This window comes from Sparus aurata, unplaced genomic scaffold, assembly GCF_900880675.1.
Source record: "Sparus aurata unplaced genomic scaffold, fSpaAur1.1, whole genome shotgun sequence".
NCBI lineage: Eukaryota > Metazoa > Chordata > Actinopteri > Spariformes > Sparidae > Sparus > Sparus aurata.
In genome coordinates, this window is record NW_022045169.1 from 15001 (window position 1) to 36022 (window position 21022).

The following is a 21022-nucleotide window of genomic DNA, read 5'->3' on the forward strand; positions in this document are numbered from 1 at the left end:
GATAGACCGGGGCACGACAGACCGGGGGAAGACAGACCGGGGTCACGATAGACCGGGGTCACGACAGACCGGGGCACGACAGACCGGGTCACGACAGACCGGGGGCACGACAGACCGGGGGTACGACAGAGACAAAGATCAGATGAGAATCAGTGTGAACAAAACAAGAACTCATGACAGGCGACATGTAGAAGAATCTACAGTCAGTTTGAACAGTTTCACCTCAAAATCAGAAGGAACACAGAAATAATAATTGGTCAGAACCAAACCTGGATCTGGTAAAGACCAGATCAGCTGCAGACTATCAGAGACGGTCAGATACCTTCAGGGACCCTCAGAGACCTTCAGAAACTGCTGGAGATCGTCAGAGAACTTCAGGGACCATCAGGGACCCTCAGAGACCTTCAGGGACCTTCAGGGACCATCAGGGACCCTCAGAGACCTTCAGGGACCTTCAGGGACCCTCAGGGACCCTCAGAGACCTTCAGGGACCTTCAGGGACCATCAGGGACCTTCAGAGACCATCAGGGACCATCAGAGACCCTCAGAGACCTTCAGGGACCATCAGACACCCTCAGAGACCTTCAGGGACCCTCAGAGACCTTCAGAGACCATCAGAGACCCTCAGAGACCATCAGAGACCATCAGAGACCCTCAGAGACCTTCAGAGACCATCAGAGACCCTCAGAGACCTTCAGAGACCTTCAGGGACCATCAGGGACCCTCAGAGACCTTCAGGGACCATCAGGGACCCTCAGAGACCTTCAGGGACCATCAGGGACCATCAGGGACCCTCAGAGACCCTCAGAGACCTTCAGAGACCTTCAGGGACCATCAGGGACCCTCAGAGACCTTAAGGGACCATCAGGGACCCTCAGAGACCCTCAGAGACCTTCAGAGACCTTCAGGGACCATCAGGGACCCTCAGAGACCTTAAGGGACCATCAGGGACCCTCAGAGACCCTCAGAGACCTTCAGGGACCATCAGAGACCTTCAGAGACCTTCAGGGACCATCAGGGACCCTCAGAGTCCTTCGGAATCTTTCTGCTGCTTCACACACAGTTTAACATTGTTAATTAATATGCTGCTGGTTGATTATTGAGATCAATAATCAGAACATTTGTCACTTTAAATGATCACAGAGACTTTTGAATATCAACGTTTCAGTTTTTAGATAATTTCTTGTCTGATAATCATCAGAACTCTCATCAATAGTTTATCAATAACTGTTAATGAATCATGTGTGTGACTGAAACAGACTGGAAACAGCTAGCAGAAATATTCATTATTATATTGTAATCTTCGGATCAATACCCAGAGTGATCAGGAGTCATTCAGCTCGTCTCTTTCCTGCAGCTGACTTCCTCCTTTGCTCCCGTCGTTGTGACTCTGAAGGTTTTACTTTGTGGTACCAGAACCAGTACTTTATTTCAATGAAGTATCTGATTACTTCTCCACGACTGACAGAAACAATCTGCAGGCTAGAGCAGAAAATACCTGAACCACCAAACTTTAATCCAATATTTTATTTATTTATATTTTTCTTTATCGCCAATTTAAAAAAGTGTGGTCATCCCATCAGGCTGAAGAATCTGAAGTCCGGTCCCAGTGCCACCCAGTCTGCTGTAATACGAGCCATATGTTCCCGGCGGGTGGAGCGGGGCCGCTCGGGTCCCTCGGCGGCGGCGGCGGCGGCCCCGGGGCCCCCGGCATCATTGGAGTAAAGCCCTCGGCCTCCTTTCTCTCGACTCGCGCCGTATGGAGGAAGACGCGGCCCACAAAGCAGCGACCGCGGCCTCTTTCTTCTTCTGGCCTTTCAGTATGCCGCGGGGCCCCGGGGCCACTCAGCCCTTTGATGGGGATTGAATTAATTATCTCCAATAACATTATTGTGCTCGAGTAACCAAAAGAGCAAAGAAATCCCCCGAGCACCACAGAAGAAGAAAAGAGGAGGGGGGGCCATCAAAGAGGAGAGAGAGAGAGGACGAGGGGGGTTCAATTTAAATGATAGGAAGTTTATTAGAGAGCTGAGTGTGTGTGTGTGTGTGTGTGTGAGAGTGTGTGTGTGCATGAGAGAGAGTGTGTGTGTGTGTGTGTGTGAGAGTGTGTGTGTGCATGAGAGAGAGTGTGAGTGTGTGTGTGTGTGTGTGTGTGTGTGCATGAGAGAGAGTGTGTGTGTGTGTGTGTGTGTGTGTGTGAGAGAGAGTGTGTGTCAGTGTGTGTGTGTATGTGTGTGTGAGTGTGTGTATGAGAGTGTGTGTGTGTGTGTGTATGAGTGTGTGTGTGAGAGTGTGTATGAGAGTGTGTGTGTGTGTGAGAGTGTGTGTGTGTGTGTGTATGAGTGTGTGTGTGAGAGTGTGTATGAGAGTGTGTGTGTGTGTGAGAGTGTGTGTGTGTGTGTGTGTGTGAGAGTGTGTGTGTGTGAGTGTGTGTGTGTGTGTGAGAGTGTGTGTGTGTGAGTGTGTGTGTGTGTGTGAGAGAGTGTGTGTGTGTGTGTGTGTGAGAGTGTGTGTGAGTGTGTGTGAGTGTGTGTGTGTGTGTGAGACAGTGTGTGTGAGTGAGAGTGTGTGTGAGTGTGTGTATGTGTGTGTGTGAGAGTGTGTGTGTGTGTGAGAGTGTGTATGTGATGTCATAATTGCTGTCCTGAAGAAAGTTTTAAACAGCTGATCATCATCATCATCATCATCATCATCGTTATTATCATGGAATCTATCTGACTGTCATTGGCTGAGGTGGAGTGAGGTCATCCCTGTTTGTTAGTGTGCGTGTATGTGTGTGTGTGTGTGTGTGTGTGTATTGATCAGTATTGATGATCTCATTACACTGGTGAAGACCAGACCATCTTGAGTGTTACACAACGTTGTTGTTGAAGTGTTTTACAAAATGTTTTTAAAATCTTAAAATGTTTCAGGGTTTAAATGTTTTATATTTATAAATACAGTATTAATATGTAGTATTTAATAGTATTTGTAGCCATGTAGGAATGTAATATTTTAGTACTGAGTATTATATAGTTTCTCTGATCAGAGTAAAACTAACATCTGATTGTTTATTATACTTTTGGAGGTTATCAATGATGAAACAGTTTGATTCTCTCTCACACACACACACACACACACACACACACACACACAGACACACACACACACACACACACAGAGACACACACACACACACACACACACACACACACAGACACACATACACACACACACTCTCCCAGGTGGCGTCAGAAGTTGGAGCTTCTACAAACTGAGTCTTTCTTCAGAACAAGCAGATTAACGGCTGCAGGATTAAAACCACCCAAGACGACCACGAGTGGTCCGCCGTCACCATGGCAACCGGTGTGTGTGTGTGTGTGTGGGGGGGGGGGGGGCACACATATGTATATATACATACGTATAAAACGTGCATGTTGTGTCTGATGAAACTCTAAAGTGTCTCAATGTTTTACCAACTTCATTTTTTCACTTTTCATTAAAAAGTCAGTTTGCAGGAAACAGTTTTTTTTGTTCATTCTGATTGTTTCAGACAATCTGTGATTCAGTTTTACAGATCTGTACACAACTGCACGACTTTAATCTAAATTTCTATGAATTAATTGCTCAGTGTAAACATACACTAACAAATATATCCATTGATTATTTCTGTTAAGTGTTTTTCTTCATGTGTTCACTCATTCATCTCTCTGTTGCTTCATTAAGTGTTTTTAGAGATCATTAAAAACAAGTTTCACATTTCTTTCCAGGAATTTTCTCGTAAATGATTCACAAATAAAATATCATCACATCATTATTTGGGAGAAGATATTAGTGTGTCCTATTGATAATACATTAGAACATTAGAATAATAAAGTTGTTAAATATGTACTTTAATCGACCTTACAGAGACGGTACATGTCGACACATATGCGTAAACCAGACGTCATTTCGGGAACGATCATTTTAAAACTACAACAGGCTGACATACTGAGAACGACTTGTTCTGAGTGAAACTGATCACTGTCATTGATCTGAGTTTAACTTTATTGATTCAGTGTAAAGTGTCACTCTGTGTGTGTGTGTGTGTGTGTGTGTGGACTGCAGCAGAGGTCGACCAATCAGTATGCTCCTCCTCATGTTTGGACAGTGTTAGTATGCAGAGCACAGAGTGTGTGTGTGTGTTTAATGTGTGTGTGTGTGTTTAATGTGTGTATTTAATGTGTGTGTGTGTGAGTGTTTAATGTGTGTGTGTGTGTTTAATGTGTGTGTATGTGAGTGTTTAATGTGTGTGTGAGTGTTTAATGTGTGTGTGTGTGTGTTTAATGTGTGTGTATGTGAGTGTTTAATGTGTGTGTGTGTGTGTGTTTGAATATAAAGTGACTTTTTGTGAAACATTCAGAAAAAGTCTCTTCAGCAGTTTGTTCAGTCAAAACACACAAACAGTCCACAGTACATTTACTCAAGTACTTCAGTACAGTTCTGTCTCCATGGTTCTGTTGACGAGGTTCTGTTGACGAGGTTCTGTCTCCATGGTTCTGTCTCCATGGTTCTGTTGACGAGGTTCTGTTGACGAGGTTCTGTCTCCATGGTTCTGTTGACGAGGTTCTGTCTCCATGGTTCTGTCTCCATGGTTCTGTTGAAGAGGTTCTGTCTCCATGGTTCTGTCTCCATGGTTCTGTTGACGAGGTTCTGTTGACGAGGTTCTGTCTCCATGGTTCTGTTGACGAGGTTCTGTTGACGAGGTTCTGTCTCCATGGTTCTGTTGACGAGGTTCTGTTGACGAGGTTCTGTCTCCATGGTTCTGTCTCCATGGTTCTGTTGACGAGGTTCTGTTGACGAGGTTCTGTCTCCATGGTTCTGTTGACGAGGTTCTGTTGACGAGGTTCTGTCTCCATGGTTCTGTTGACGAGGTTCTGTTGACGAGGTTCTGTTGACGAGGTTCTGTTGACGAGGTTCTGTCTCCATGGTTCTGTCTCCATGGTTCTGTTGACGAGGTTCTGTTGACGAGGTTCTGTCTCCATGGTTCTATCTCCATGGTTCTGTCTCCATGGTTCTGTCTCCATGGTTCTGTTGACGAGGTTCTGTCTCCATGGTTCTGTCTCCATGGTTCTGTTCTGTTGACGAGGTTCTGTCTCCATGGTTCTGTTGACGAGGTTCTGTTGACGAGGTTCTGTCTCCATGGTTCTGTTGACGAGGTTCTGTTGACGAGGTTCTGTCTCCATGGTTCTGTTGACGAGGTTCTGTTGACGAGGTTCTGTCTCCATGGTTCTGTTGACGAGGTTCTGTTGACGAGGTTCTGTCTCCATGGTTCTATCTCCATGGTTCTGTCTCCATGGTTCTGTTGACGAGGTTCTGTTGACGAGGTTCTGTCTCCATGGTTCTGTCTCCATGGTTCTGTCTCCATGGTTCTGTTGACGAGGTTCTGTTGACGAGGTTCTGTCTCCATGGTTCTGTCTCCATGGTTCTGTTGACGAGGTTCTGTTGACGAGGTTCTGTCTCCATGGTTCTATCTCCATGGTTCTGTCTCCATGGTTCTGTCTCCATGGTTCTGTTGACGAGGTTCTGTTGACGAGGTTCTGTTGACGAGGTTCTGTCTCCATGGTTCTATCTCCATGGTTCTGTCTCCATGGTTCTGTCTCCATGGTTCTGTTGACGAGGTTCTGTTGACGAGGTTCTGTTGACGAGGTTCTGTCTCCATGGTTCTGTCTCCATGGTTCTGTCTCCATGGTTCTGTTGACGAGGTTCTGTCTCCATGGTTCTGTTGACGAGGTTCTGTCTCCATGGTTCTGTCTCCATGGTTCTGTCTCCATGGTTCTGTTGACGAGGTTCTGTTGACGAGGTTCTGTCTCCATGGTTCTGTCGCCATGGTTCTGTGACGAGTTCTGTTGTCTTGCGAGGTTCTGTCTCCATGTTCTGTTGACCGAGGTTTCTGTTGACGGAGGTTCTGTCTCCATGGTTCGGTCTCCATGGTGTCTGTTGACGAGGTGTCTGTTGACGAGGTTCTGTCTCCATGGTTCTGTTTGACGAGGTTCTGTTGACGAGGTTCTGTCTCCATGGTTCATGTTGACGAGGTTCTGTTGACGAGGTTCTGTCTCCATGGTTCTGTCTCCATGGTTCTGTTGACGAGGTTCTGTCTCCATGGTTCTGTCTCCATGGTTCTGTTGACGAGGTTCTGTTGACGAGGTTCTGTCTCCATGGTTCTGTCTCCATGGTTCTGTTGACGAGGTTCTATCTCCATGGTTCTGTCTCCATGGTTCTGTCTCCATGGTTCTGTTGACGAGGTTCTGTTGACGAGGTTCTGTCTCCATGGTTCTGTCTCCATGGTTCTGTCTCCATGGTTCTGTTGACGAGGTTCTGTTGACGAGGTTCTGTCTCCATGGTTCTGTTGACGAGGTTCTGTCTCCATGGTTCTGTCTCCATGGTTCTGTTGAAGAGGTTCTGTCTCCATGGTTCTGTCTCCATGGTTCTGTTGACGAGGGTCTTTTGACGAGGTTCTGTTCCATGGTTCTGTTGACGAGGTTCTGTTGACGAGGTTCTGTCTCCATGGTTCTGTTGACGAGGTTCTGTTGACGAGGTTCTGTCTCCATGGTTCTGTCTCCATGGTTCTGTTGACGAGGTTCTGTCTCCATGGTTCTGTCTCCATGGTTCTGTTGACGAGGTTTCTGGTTGACGAGGTTCGGTCTCCATGGTTCTGTCTCCATGGTTCTGTCTCCATGGTTCTGTTGACGAGGTTCTGTTGACGAGGTTCTGTCTCCATGGTTCTGTCTCCATGGTTCTGTTGATGAGGTTCTGTTGACGAGGTTCTGTCTCCATGGTTCTGTTGACGAGGTTCTGTTGACGAGGTTCTGTCTCCATGGTTCTGTCTCCATGGTTCTGTCTCCATGGTTCTGTCTCCATGGTTCTGTTGACGAGGTTCTGTCTCCATGGTTCTGTTGACGAGGTTCTGTTGACGAGGTTCTGTCTCCATGGTTCTGTCTCCATGGTTCTGTTGACGAGGTTCTGTTGACGAGGTTCTGTTGACGAGGTTCTGTCTCCATGGTTCTGTCTCCATGGTTCTGTTGACGAGGTTCTGTCTCCATGGTTCTGTTGACGAGGTTCTGTTGACGAGGTTCTGTCTCCATGGTTCTGTCTCCATGGTTCTGTTGACGAGGTTCTGTTGACGAGGTTCTGTTGACGAGGTTCTGTTGACGAGGTTCTGTCTCCATGGTTCTGTTGACGAGGTTCTGTTGACGAGGTTCTTGTATTTGTACTTTCACTACATGTGTTTCTGTGGGTCAGCAGCTCGTCCAATCAGACGCTGCTCACACATCATTAATATTTACAGTTTATTATAATCAGACTGTTTTCAATTATTTAGTTTAATTAATTTAGTGAAATGTTAAGACTCTTCAGGTGTGTGTGTGTGTGTGTGTGTGTGTGTTCACATGTTGCACATGAAATGTAATCTGAGTATTTCACATTTCATCATGTCTGCTTGTTTTCTTTTGTTTTATATGTTTGAAATAAAAAAATCAATCAATCTAAACATGAAGTGATTGATCAGACTGCTGGTGTGTGAACACAATCTAGTTCTTCTTCTTCTGTGGTGTCTCATTAACGTTACTCTGTAGACGGACACCTGCAGTTACCAGCGGTGACCACAGGTGTCGCAGAATCTAACAGATTAAATGTTTTGTTTGATCTGAAAAGACTCAAATTTGGATTCAGTAACTGAAACTCGGTTTACAGGATGTGAACTTCTCACATACTTTAACTTCTACAGAAGAAGTCCTCCTGAGACATTACTGCTGTAATAAAAACATATTAACATCACATGACTACAGCTTTCAATTAACTTTATTAGCATCAGAGCTACGCTAACATGCCAGCGAGTCTTGTAGCTGCCCGTTAGCTTCTTTTCTTGTCAACTAACCTTTTATTAAATGAACACGACAACAAATGAAACATGTTTCAATCTTCACTTGTTTGGGTCTTTGGTTGTTTTGGACCCCACATAGCAAATGTAATGTAAATGTTTACGTGTCTTTTGTTTGAGTTTCAGTCATTTTTGTTTGGCTGTTTTGTATTTCAGAGGTGAAATCAGTTCATCGGTTTCCTTTGAAGCGACAGTTTGACAGAGTTGTTGAAAAGTTGTCAAAGTTAAATTTTAATTTGAAGTTGCTGGAACATGAAGTCAGAGCGGCTTCCTTACATTTGTCACAGCGATCCTCCGAAATTAATTTGAGCAGAGTTTCTGTTAAAACAGGAGAGTTTAAAAGACAAACCTTAAATCAACACAGGAACTAAAAGACAGACTGATCTTCAATTAGAGACTGAGGAGGAAGAGGAAGAGGAAGAGGAAGAGGAGGAGGAGGAGAAGGAATCCTTCAGTGCAGACTCCAGATGAAAACTGGACCATAGCAGAAGTTTGATTAAGATTATTTGATTAATTAACAGAAACATTGTTCCGACACTCCCTGATGACTTCAACAGAACCAACATGACGAGTTCACACAGACATGAGATATGAAAACGGATTATTGACATCTGTTTGATTATTCTAAACAAACATTCATCAACACAAACGTAAAGAACTGTTTGGTTTTATAAAAGTTTAAGACTCTTCATCTCCATAAATCGTGTGGAAACAAAACAACAACATTAAAGAAACATGCAAGAAAATAATCAAACAAACAAAAGTTAAGAAATCATCATCAGTCAGTTTCTAAAGAGAGACGGACGGAGAGGAGGTCAGACGACGGCTCGGAGGCTTCCTGTTCCCACTTTCTTCCTCAGGACTTCGACCAGACGCTCCAACCTGAAGACGCAGACAAACACTGATGTTAACCTTCGAGAACCCCAAAAACCTTCAAGAACCCCAAAAACCTTCAAGAACCTGAAGATCACGTTTACAGACTTTTTCTTGCTGTCAGACAGCTGAACCAACAACCCTGCCTGGCTGTTTGTATTCTGATTACTTTCATCTGTGACAGCAGTTTGAAAAAAAAAAAGTACTTTTACCTCCAGCATGTAGTGTGTACTCTGTAGTGTGTAGTGTGTAGTGTGTACTCTGTAGTGTGTACTGTGTAGTGTGTACTGTGTAGTGTGTACTGTGTAGTGTGTACTCTGTAGTGTGTAGTGTGTACTCTGTAGTGTGTAGTGTGTAGTGTGTACTCTGTAGTGTGTACTGTGTAGTGTGTACTCTGTAGTGTGTACTGTGTAGTGTGTACTGTGTAGTGTGTACTCTGTAGTGTGTACTGTGTAGTGTGTACTCTGTAGTGTGTAGTGTGTACTCTGTAGTGTGTAGTGTGTAGTGTGTACTGTGTAGTGTGTACTGTGTAGTGTGTACTCTGTAGTGTGTACTGTGTAGTGTGTACTGTGTACTCTGTAGTGTGTACTGTGTACTGTGTAGTGTGTACTGTGTACTCTGTAGTGTGTACTGTGTAGTGTGTAGTGTGTACTCTGTAGTGTGTACTGTGTACTGTGTAGTGTGTACTGTGTACTGTGTAGTGTGTACTGTGTAGTGTGTACTCTGTAGTGTGTACTGTGTAGTGTGTACTCTGTACTGTGTAGTGTGTACTGTGTAGTGTGTACTGTGTAGTGTGTAGTGTGTAGTGTGTACTCTGTAGTGTGTACTGTGTACTGTGTAGTGTGTACTCTGTACTGTGTAGTGTGTACTCTGTAGTGTGTAGTGTGTACTGTGTAGTGTGTACTGTGTACTCTGTAGTGTGTACTGTGTACTGTGTAGTGTGTACTCTGTAGTGTGTACTGTGTAGTGTGTACTGTGTAGTGTGTACTCTGTAGTGTGTACTCTGTACTGTGTACTGTGTACTCTGTAGTGTGTACTGTGTAGTGTGTAGTGTGTACTGTGTAGTGTGTACTCTGTAGTGTGTAGTGTGTAGTGTGTACTCTGTAGTGTGTAGTGTGTACTGTGTAGTGTGTACTGTGTAGTGTGTAGTGTGTACTCTGTAGTGTGTACTGTGTAGTGTGTACTGTGTAGTGTGTACTGTGTAGTGTGTAGTGTGTACTCTGTACACTGTACTGTGTGTAGTGTGTAGTGTGTAGTGTGTACTGTGTAGTGTGTACTCTGTAGTGTGTAGTGTGTAGTGTGTACTGTGTAGTGTGTAGTGTGTAGTGTGTACTGTGTAGTGTGTAGTGTGTACTCTGTAGTGTGTAGTGTGTACTCTGTAGTGTGTACTCTGTAGTGTGTAGTGTGTACTGTGTAGTGTGTAGTGTGTAGTGTGTACTCTGTAGTGTGTAGTGTGTACTCTGTAGTGTGTAGTGTGTAGTGTGTAGTGTGTAGTGTGTAGTGTGTACTGTGTAGTGTGTAGTGTGTAGTGTGTACTGTGTAGTGTGTAGTGTGTACTGTGTACTCTGTAGTGTGTACTCTGTACTGTGTAGTGTGTAGTGTGTACTGTGTAGTGTGTAGTGTGTAGTGTGTACTGTGTAGTGTGTACTGTGTACTGTGTACTGTGTAGTGTGTACTGTGTACTGTGTACTCTGTAGTGTGTACTCTGTACTGTGTAGTGTGTAGTGTGTACTGTGTACTCTGTAGTGTGTACTCTGTAGTGTGTACTCTGTACTGTGTAGTGTGTACTGTGTAGTGTGTACTGTGTACTGTGTAGTGTGTACTGTGTAGTGTGTACTGTGTACTGTGTAGTGTGTAGTGTGTAGTGTGTACTGTGTACTGTGTAGTGTGTAGTGTGTACTGTGTAGTGTGTAGTGTGTACTGTGTAGTGTGTACTGTGTACTGTGTAGTGTGTAGTGTGTAGTGTGTAGTGTGTACTGTGTAGTGTGTAGTGTGTAGTGTGTAGTGTGTAGTGTGTAGTGTGTACTGTGTAGTGTGTAGTGTGTAGTGTGTACTCTGTACTGTGTAGTGTGTAGTGTGTACTCTGTAGTGTGTAGTGTGTACTGTGTACTGTGTACTGTGTACTGTGTACTGTGTAGTGTGTAGTGTGTACTGTGTAGTGTGTACTGTGTACTGTGTACTGTGTAGTGTGTACTGTGTACTGTGTACTGTGTGTAGTGTGTAGTGTGTAGTGTGTACTGTGTACTGTGTAGTGTGTACTCTGTACTGTGTACTGTGTACTGTGTAGTGTGTAGTGTGTAGTGTGTACTGTGTAGTGTGTAGTGTGTACTGTGTACTGTGTAGTGTGTACTGTGTAGTGTGTAGTGTGTACTGTGTAGTGTGTCGTGTGGAAGAACGTAATTTAATCTATTCACTGTTAATAGTTGTGAAGTTGTGTTGTCACATTTAAAGTTCAGTATATTTGACGGATCTGAAACGCTCAGTCCTGCTGTGTTGTTAGCTCCGTGAGCTCTATTAGCTGTTAACTCTATTAGCTATTAGCTCTCTGAGGCCAACGCACCTCAGCACTCAGCTGCTCACTGGCTGCTAACAGCTAACGGCTAACGGCTAACAGCTAACAAACTCTCCTCTTGTGATGGAGCTGATCGATCAGGTTGAAGAAACTTTATTTATAAAACACATTTAAACGAGTGCAGACGAGAGCAGGAAGCTTTAAGCAAAACAAACAAGACGTAAACATCAGAGACATCAGTCACCATGGTAACAACATGACATCACAGTGACGGCCTGTGACCAGCTGCCATCGAGAGCGACCATCAAACTATTTAAAGTAAATGTGAGCTGGGGATCAGTGTTTGACCTGTTCTCCTCTCAGACTGACTGACGACAGGAAGAGTGAGCAGAGAGGAGGTGGAGGAGTAGAAGGAGGAGAAGAAGAAGTGTTGGAAAATTGACCCTGGACGACTTTCTAGCACTCGTCCTCTCTCTCCCTCCATCGCTTGCTCTCTCTACCAAATTAAACTTCCTGTCTGTAATAACCCCCCCCCCCCCCCCGAGAGTAAATACTCTCCTGTTCAGAAACTTGGGAGGCTCTTCAGAGCCGGCCGCCCCCCCGCTGGCAGCCAAATTAGAGCGGCGAGTTTGAGCCCAGGAGGACGGCGCGGGACGCAGACGGATGATTTAAGCTGTTTTCATCATGAATCTCATCCCTTCATCTTCACTCTGATGAGATGACGAGCAGCAGAAGAAGAAGTCACGTTATTCGGTGGCGGAGCGGCGGCCCGGTTGAGCTCAAATCTGATGGATTAATTCTTCCTCATCACAACGTCGGCTGAATATGAATCATCACTCCAAAGCTCTTTAGTCCCACACGCTTAACCAGCCTTTGAACACATCGTAGAGAGTCGTCTGACGGCTGCTGCAACATGTTACACTTCCTGTCTCACTTCCTGTCAAACTGGTAGTTCAGTAAAAAACATTGATTTGATGATCAGTTACTTTACTGATACTTTGATAATTAAGTGTACTATGTGTACAAGTATGTGACAGGTGTGTGTGTGTACAGGTGTGTGTGTAGCATCTGACGTAAGTACATAAGTAGAATCTGACCTGCGCACTCTCTCACTGGCCTCTTGCTCCGCCTCCTGACAGCGCTGAAGCTCCTCCTCCACGCTCTGCTTCTCCTTCGACAACTGCTGCACCTGAACCAGCAGGTGCGGGGTCTGTGGGGACGGGGCCTCACCTGCTGGAGACACGCCATCGCTGGGCATCGAAGGAGGGGGGGTGAGGAGGTTCTGAGAGCTGAGGGGGGAGGAGGAGGAGTCAGGATGACATCACAGAAACATCACATGACCTCAACCCTCAGTTTTTACTTTTGTGTTAAATGGAGAGTTAAAGAGTTGAAGACGTGTCTGAACACCTGATCGTTATCGATGTCGTCACCCTGTGTTCATCAATAACAGCTGATAATTTGAGGATGATTCTAGTGAAATATGTTAAAACACTTCAGAGAGTCATGCTGCGTTCACCATCAGCAGCTCAACAGTAACTGCACGTTGTCGTCGGCACATTTAAATAATGTTTTGCATTGAATGACGACTTCATGACTGTGATGGAGCTGATATTTAATAAGTCCACCAAGTCCTTCCAGTCTCTCTTCAGACTGAAGTCAGGTGTTTTCCATGTTCTTCTCACACTTTAACTAAACAGAAAGACTCTCCATGGTTTCCATGGTTACCGTCAGTTGGAACAATGACCCCCGAGCTCCTGAACCAACAAGCAGCAGGTCGGAGATCAAAGGTCAGAGGGTCGTGACCTGCAATCAAGTCTGAGACAACAGATGTTTGATGTGAAAGCGCCTGCTAAAACAGATCCAGAACTGATCCAGACCAGAATGAGAACAGATCCAGAACTGATCCAGAGCAAGTGTCTGAACTTCCACTGGAGGACAGAATGTGTGAAACAGCTGAGCTTCTCTCTCACTCTCGCACGCACGCACGCACACGCACACACACGCGCGCACACACACACGCACACACACACACACACACACGCACACACACGCACACGCACACACAAATAAGTGAAGAAATTAGATTTTGTTCCCGGTCCAGATGGTGCGGCTGCTGCTGCTGCTCGGTCCTCTGAGTCTCTGCAGGCGTTCGGACTTGATCCTGATGATGTATGGACGCTCACAGTGTCAACAGCGTGTTCAGGTTCAGTGTTCAGCTGCAGATTTACAGCCTGTTTCTAGATGTTGTCAGCAGCTGATCATAGATCATAGTTATAAAACTAAACAACATTTATTATCTGAGTCTCACCATGAACACTATAAAATAATAGACAGGTATGTAACTGATCTTTACGGGATGTTTACATTTTTGATGATATCTTTAGGTACCAAGTGTGATTTTGTAAAGTTGTAGTGTACGACTGAGCGCCATCGCACTCATTATGATCTGCTCGTTTGCTGCTCACGCTCAGTCTAATGACTTCATCTGTTGAAAGCTGGAGGGGTTACAAATGACCCAATATGGAGATGTTTATCAGAGGACAGTGAGGTGAAGACATCCACTCTTTCTTCCTCATTTCAGCATCCTGCCTCTAAACAAAAACACCTCAAGCAGAATAAGGTCCTGCTCATCTACCCCTACCTCTCTCCATGTGATTAAAAAGTGGACAAACCTGGACAATAACTTCAACATAATCGAAACACGCAGCAGTGACGAGAGCAACAACAGGGACAGCACTAAGGGCAGGAGCAGCACTAAGGGCAGGAGCAGCACTAAGGGCAGGAGCAGCACTAAGGGCAGGAGCAATAACAGGACAGCTTTGACTATCTGTCAGATAACATCATCGTTCACACAGAATCTAATCTGGATATTAGATTCATATGATATAAGTAAGAACATTTGAAAGAGTATTTACAGAAGTCTTGTGTGTTTTAACTGTTAATACATGTACATAAAGAACAAAAACTGACTGATGAAAATTACAAACATACTACAGACCCACTGCAGCAAACCATAAAGCATCAAGTCCTTATAACTTCAACATACAATTTCCCAATGTATACGATGTCGCACTGAATACCTCCATGCATCAATACTGTGTCATATCCATAGCGCCACCTACTGGACACAGGAATTCATTCAAACATCATCCTATTTACGTGACATTTATAGGTTTTTTTCCCACAGATCATACACTACAAGATGACGTGCAACTAAAAGGTGAACACACCCTCTGACAGCGTCGCCGCCAATCAATAATCAAAACACAACTGACCACAAAGTAGTTTCAGGGATTTTTCACCTGTAGTCTATTTTGTATTTATGTAAATTGCAGCGAGTTCTTCTCACTTCAGCGTACATTATTTAATACCGGCAGGAGTACGCCACCAAATCATAAAGGAACAACTTCCTCATTCCTATCTGGACCAAACTTCTCATGTTTGATAAGAGTCCAGCCCTGAATACGTAGGCCAATATACAATCATAGTCACAGCACCACATGTTGGATCCAGGAAATGACATTTAACCCCTTCCTGCACTGTCCGAAACACGGACAGTTAAGAGATGCGTACGCAATAATCGGGCAATGGGGCCGGATACACGGCACGCCCCATACACCAGCATGCCCCGACACACATGGACTGCAAGGGCCCGTTCATCTGCTGCTGCTTGCATCTTTAATTATCATCATCATCATCATTATAGTTATTATTATTATTATTATTGGTAATAGTAGTAGTATTAATGTTGAGATACCAAAGTCAATTGTACAGTATGAGGAAATGACGGTGCGTTTACTGACCTCTCCACCGACACATTAACTGGAAACCAGTCATTTAACCACTGATATCTGCTGATCTGTTGAACATGATTCAAGTCTGAAATCACAGTGGCTGGTGTCTGATCACAATCAACAAAACAGAAATTCTGCCTTTATCTCTGTTCAACACACTGAACAACACGTCAATGCACTGATCAGTTTGATCTCCAACGTGCCTAACCCTAACCCACTATTAGAGGATCAAATTATACCTCTCAGGCATTTACACTTTTCAGTTTTAAAATGATTTAAAGGTGCTGACACAACTGTAATGTTCTCTTCTGGGGCAACCCTGACCATCAAAGTCACGTTCTCTTCAAGTGTTTTAGTCTCTGACAGATTCAGGTTGTTATTCTAAGTGTTGTCTCAGAAACCACTGTTACAGAGTAACAGAGTCTAGATTTTAAACGTGTGGGTTAGCGTACAGGATTTAAGAACTGGTTGTTAACAGCATTTCCTCTACATGCTGCACAGGCAATGAGAGATATTAACGTTTCATCATATGTAGGGCTGGGGGATATGGACTAATAGTCATATCCCGATATATTTAGGCTGAATATCGATATACGATATATATCCTGATATTTTTATGCAAAGTGAGAGCAAATGTTCAGTCAAAATCAGAGCCAAATATGACATGTGGGTGGGAATTTCGTCATTTTAGGGGCAAGTACATTTGGCTTTCACTTTTTTTTTTTTGTCAGGGGCACAAAGGCCACATGACAGGGCACAAAGGCCTCTGGGTAAAATGTGTTGATTTACCTTTCAGACTGATACCATAACGTCCTAACTTATAATAAGACATGGATTATGTATTAAAACATTTTTTAATACCAAAATCAAGTTAAAGTTACATTAGAAAGTAGTTTTTGTTAAGTAGGATTAGGGTGAGGTGGGTTTTGTGACACCTCACTGAATATTAGTGTTATTGAATATTTCTCCCAAATAGAAATTCCCCAAAATTATGGCAAAGCACATTTTTTCCAAACAAAAACTTGTAGAATAACCAGCAGGAGACCACTGATGTGTGGAGTGATTTTGGTGACACTACACTCTGAATAATAGTGAAGTTATTGAATATATTTTGTAGTTTCTCTTTTCAGTGTTGCACTTTGTAGACGGTCCCTGCGCCCTCGTCTCACAGCTGGCTGACCATACAGACCAGAGTTAATGTCCAGACGCTCGTTTAGATTAACATACGGTTGTAGCTCGTTGTCTTCCTCACTACGGTAGGAAAGAGCCGTCGTTTGTGCTTTAACAAGGTTTCACTTATGAGTTATTGATCCGGGAAGTTCGAATCTGTGAATATATTTCCAACTTTACCGGACTAAATCCTACCACATAAGTCAGTTACATATCATATCAAACCGGCTGCGCTCGCTCGCTGTGCTGTAAGTTTCCTTCTTCTGTTTTGAGACGCTGCTGCTGTGTGAGAGGCTTCCACGTGAGATCATCGTGATGATGAGACTCCACCTGCGCGAACCGCGGACTCACTGAAGTTACTGTGAGTGACTACTGTGCACTCAGGTGGCTGTAATTCAGGGCAAGCCCGCTACACTGACCGGTGGCCGTGCACTGTTTTTTTTTTCACGGGGGAACCAGGCCAAAGTGCGGGGCAACGGCGGCCACCAAAGTGTTTGTTGAAGAGTGCCGGAGTGTCTGTTCCAGCCCCTCCCCTTTCTGTGCATGAAGGAGGAGGGGCGGGGGGAGCAGTGCAGAGAGCTCCGGGTCAGCGGTTTGCCCGGAGCAAGGACCACAGCGCAAATTTGAACTATATCGATGTATGCGATATGGTCTAATTCCATATCACATTTCAAAAATATATCGATATAAGTTTTATATCGATGTATTGCCCAGCCCTAATCATATGATTAAAGGTTATCTGAACATGACCAAATATGGAAATGTTTATCAGAGGTCAGCAAGGTGATGACATCGTTGCCTTGCCATGACTTCAGCTTTTCTTCTTTACTTCATTGATTTAGCGTCCTGCCTCTTCTTTTTTTCGCTTTATAAAAACCTGCTGAATTACTGTCCTCAGTGATGCCTCCACCTCTCTGGACTGAGACACCACAGACATCCTCCACCTCAGCAGGTAAACTTCCACCACCAGCTGTTTGACAATCAGACTGTTGGAAACAGCAGTGAATGTAAAAAACTGGTGGGCGCTGCCAATATGCTGACGATCCGATGTAGTGATGTTCTGATGTTAACTCTGCCTGCTGTGCAGATGAATCCTCTTCTCTGGATGACGCTAGTGTTCCTGCTGTCGGCAACAGGGACAGCAGCAGCAAGGACAGCAGCAGGGACAGCAGCAGCAGGGACAGCAGCAGGGACAGCAGCAGGAGGGACAGCAGCAGCAGGGACAGCAGCAGGAGGGACAGCAGCAGCAGGGACAGCAGCAGGGACAGCAGCAGGGACAGCAGCAGGGACAGCAGCAGGGACAGCAGCAGCAGGGACAGCAGCAGGGACAGCAGCAGGGACAGCAGCAGCAGGGACAGCAGCAGGGACAGCAGCAGCAGGGACAGCAGCAGGGACAGCAGCAGGAGGGACAGCAGCAGCAAGGCCAGCAGCAGGGCCAGCAGCAGGGACATCAGCAGCAAGGACAGCAGCAGGGACAGCAGCAGGGACAGCAGCAGCAAGGACAGCAGCAGGGACAGCAGCAGGGACAGCAGCAGGAGGGACAGCAGCAGCAGGGACAGCAGCAGGGACAGCAGCAGGGACAGCAGCAGCAAGGACAGCAGCAGGGACAGCAGCAGGGACAGCAGCAGCAGCAAGGACAGGACAGCAGCAGCAAGGACAGCAGCAGGGACAGCAGCAGGGACAGCAGCAGCAGCAAGGACAGGACAGCAGCAGCAAGGACAGCAGCAGGGACAGCAGCAGGGACAGCAGCAGGGACAGCAGCAGCAGCAGGGACAGCAGCAGGGACGGCAGCAGCAGGGACAGCAGCAGCAGGGACAGCAGCAGCAGGGACAGCAGCAGCAGCAGGGACAGCAGCAGCAGGGACAGCAGCAGCAGGGACAGCAGCAGCAGGGACAGCAGCAGGACAGCAGCAGCAGCAGGGACAGCAGCAGCAGGGACAGCAGCAGCAGGGACAGCAGCAGGGACAGCAGCAGGAGGGACAGCAGCAGCAGGGACAGCAGCAGGGACAGCAGCAGGGACAGCAGCAGCAAGGACAGCAGCAGGGACAGCAGCAGGGACAGCAGCAGCAGCAAGGACAGGACAGCAGCAGCAAGGACAGCAGCAGGGACAGCAGCAGGGACAGCAGCAGCAGGGACAGCAGCAGGGACAGCAGCAGCAGCAGGGACAGCAGCAGCAACAGGGACAGCAGCAGGAGCAGCAGCAGGGACAGCAGAAGGGACAGCAGCAGGGACAGCAGCAGGGACAGCAGCAGCAGGGACAGCAGCGGGGACAGCAGCAGGGACAGCAGCAGGGACAGCAGCAGCAGGGACAGCAGCAGGGACAGCAGCAGGAGCAGCAGCAGGAGCAGCAGCAGGGACAGCAGCGGGGACAGCAGCAGGAGCAGCAGCAGGGACAGCAGCAGCAGGGACAGCAGCAGCAGCAGGGACAGCAGCAGCAGCAGCAGCAGCAGGGACAGCAGCAGCAAGGACAGCAGCAGGAGGGACAGCAGCAAGGACAGCAGCAGCAGGGACAGCAGCAGCAGCAGGGACAGCAGCAGGAGCAGCAGCAGGGACAGCAGCGGGGACAGCAGCAGGAGCAGCAGCAGGGACAGCAGCAGGAGCAGCAGCAGGAGCAGCAGCAGGGACAGCAGCGGGGACAGCAGCAGGAGCAGCAGCAGGGACAGCAGCAGGAGCAGCAGCAGGAGCAGCAGCAGGGACAGCAGCAGGGACAGCAGCAGGAGCAGCAGCAGGAGCAGCAGCAGGGACAGCAGCAGGGACAGCAGCAGGAGCAGCAGCAGGGACAGCAGCGGGGACAGCAGCAGCAGTAGCAGCGACAGGAGTAGTAGAAGCAGCATTATTAGCAGAAAGAAAGTCAGATACAACAGTCCAAGTGGAGGCAGAAGTCCAACTTCATGGAGTAGATGAGTTCTGGTTTCTGATGGGATTCAGTTGGTTCATCAGAACATGATCCAGCTGACTGAACTTGAGAGGTTCTTGAGGCTTAATGATGCAGCTTTTTCCTAAATGACAGATATCTGCACATCTCTATGAATATAAAGCCTCTGGATGTTTCTGTTGTCCAACCACCAGTGTTGTGCCTGAACGCGTTCAGTGAACGATCGTTCATGAACTTGTTCATATTTTGGGCGAACGTGAACTGAACGTACTGTAGCGGAAAATCACCCAATCTGGCAACAGCAGCAACCACAGAGTCGCACCGCCCTATGTGTCATCAAAATGCGAAGCATGGAGGCAAAAACAAATAAAGGCAGCAGCACTACCTCAGACTCTGCCGTAGAGGTGGGTAAGAAAATATAAATTCATCAATGCATTGCAATATATGTTTTCAAAATTTAATATCGATTCAGAAAATCCGAGCCAAAACAGATCCTCTACCACCCAAATTGCATTAAGGCGTACAGTAGCGGCTCCGCTGTCTTCATCTCCCAGCCGCAGCTGGACAACCTGGTTTTGCAGTATATTGTCGGAGAGCTGCAGTTACAGTGTTAAAACTGTGGTTGTATATGGGCTGTGGCAATACTTCAGAAAAATAATAGCTCGCAGCAACATGATGGAAAAAAAAAGAACTATGAGCTAGCTCATTTTTGGAACTGTGAACTTAGTTCACAATTTTGAACGATGAACTATGAACTGAACTAGTTCATTTTAATATTTGTGAACTGAACTTTGAACTAGTTCATGTAGAAAGTGAACTTTCCCAACACTGCCAACCAGTATAGGAACATGATTTGACCTGTTTTTTCTTCCTGGTGATTTGAAACATGTGAACTTTTGTAAATGATCATAACATTATCACATCTGATAAAATATATTGATCTATTGGAGTTCACCCTAAAGTTAGCTGTCAGGACTCAAACCTGTATGTAACTCTGTGGACGACTTCATCGATAAAGTTTTGCTTTTAAACTTAAGTTTTCAGGGAGCAGGTACTTGGGTACTGATGGTCCATTACAACATGGTTGTGTTCCAGTGTGATAATCTGATTACAACAGCTTTTTTAAAATCAACCCTGATTTAAAATCTTTGACATCCTGCTATACAAAGAATGTTACATACATCTTAAGATGCCCTGTAACAAAATCTTTGATAGAAATGAAAACTGTCACCCTGTGACCTTACTGATGGATTACATGTGAAATAAAGATCATATTTTAATGATACCTCCCTGATCTCTGTGGACTCACATCAGTGTTGACAACACAATCATCTTATAGTGCATGTAAAGACTGAAAGCTTCACTGTTCTGCGTGTTAATTTTAAATAAAGCTTCAGCATCAAACCCCGTATCTGTGTGACGTTCATCTCAACCAACAAAGACCAACTATCAATTATCAGTCAATTATCAATACATTATTTTCTGGCAGCTGATTGGACAAATAATGATGATTACAATGTTTATTATATGAAAAACTGAACAGGATTCAGTTTTTTCTTTTAAAATAAAGTTAACTTGTTTGCAGATAATCTGACTGATCATCACTTAGATTTTATCACATTTTAAAGAACAAATCCTGCTTTCATTGTTTGTTTGGTTGTTTTGCCTTTTCTGGCTTCATTCATAGGACAGCTGGGATAGATGACCGGAGATGGGATGAGAGAAGGGGGAGGACATGCAGCAAAGGGCCACAGCTCAGACCTGAACCCTGGGACGCTGCAGTGAGGACACAGCCTCTGTACATGGGACACTCACTGTACTGTACTGTACCTGCTTTTTAACACAAAAAGTTGTTAGTTTGTAGTGAAAATGTTATAATCATAATTGTGTCGTGGTGAATTA

At 45.6% G+C, this 21022-nt stretch overlaps 1 protein-coding gene across 1 annotated transcript in view; it reads right to left on the reverse strand.

The window, feature by feature from the left end:
* Positions 1 to 8101: 8101 nt before the first annotated feature.
* Positions 8102 to 21022, reverse strand: part of LOC115578121 (mirror-image polydactyly gene 1 protein homolog) — a 37377-nt gene continuing 24456 nt past the window's right edge. The window contains exons 8-9 of the mRNA XM_030410955.1: positions 12380 to 12600; positions 8102 to 8779 (exon numbers count right to left, since the gene is read on the reverse strand). Of these exons, the coding sequence (XP_030266815.1) occupies positions 8713 to 8779; positions 12380 to 12600 (288 nt within the window). The 3' untranslated portion in view covers positions 8102 to 8712. The remainder of the gene's footprint in view (positions 8780 to 12379; positions 12601 to 21022) is intronic.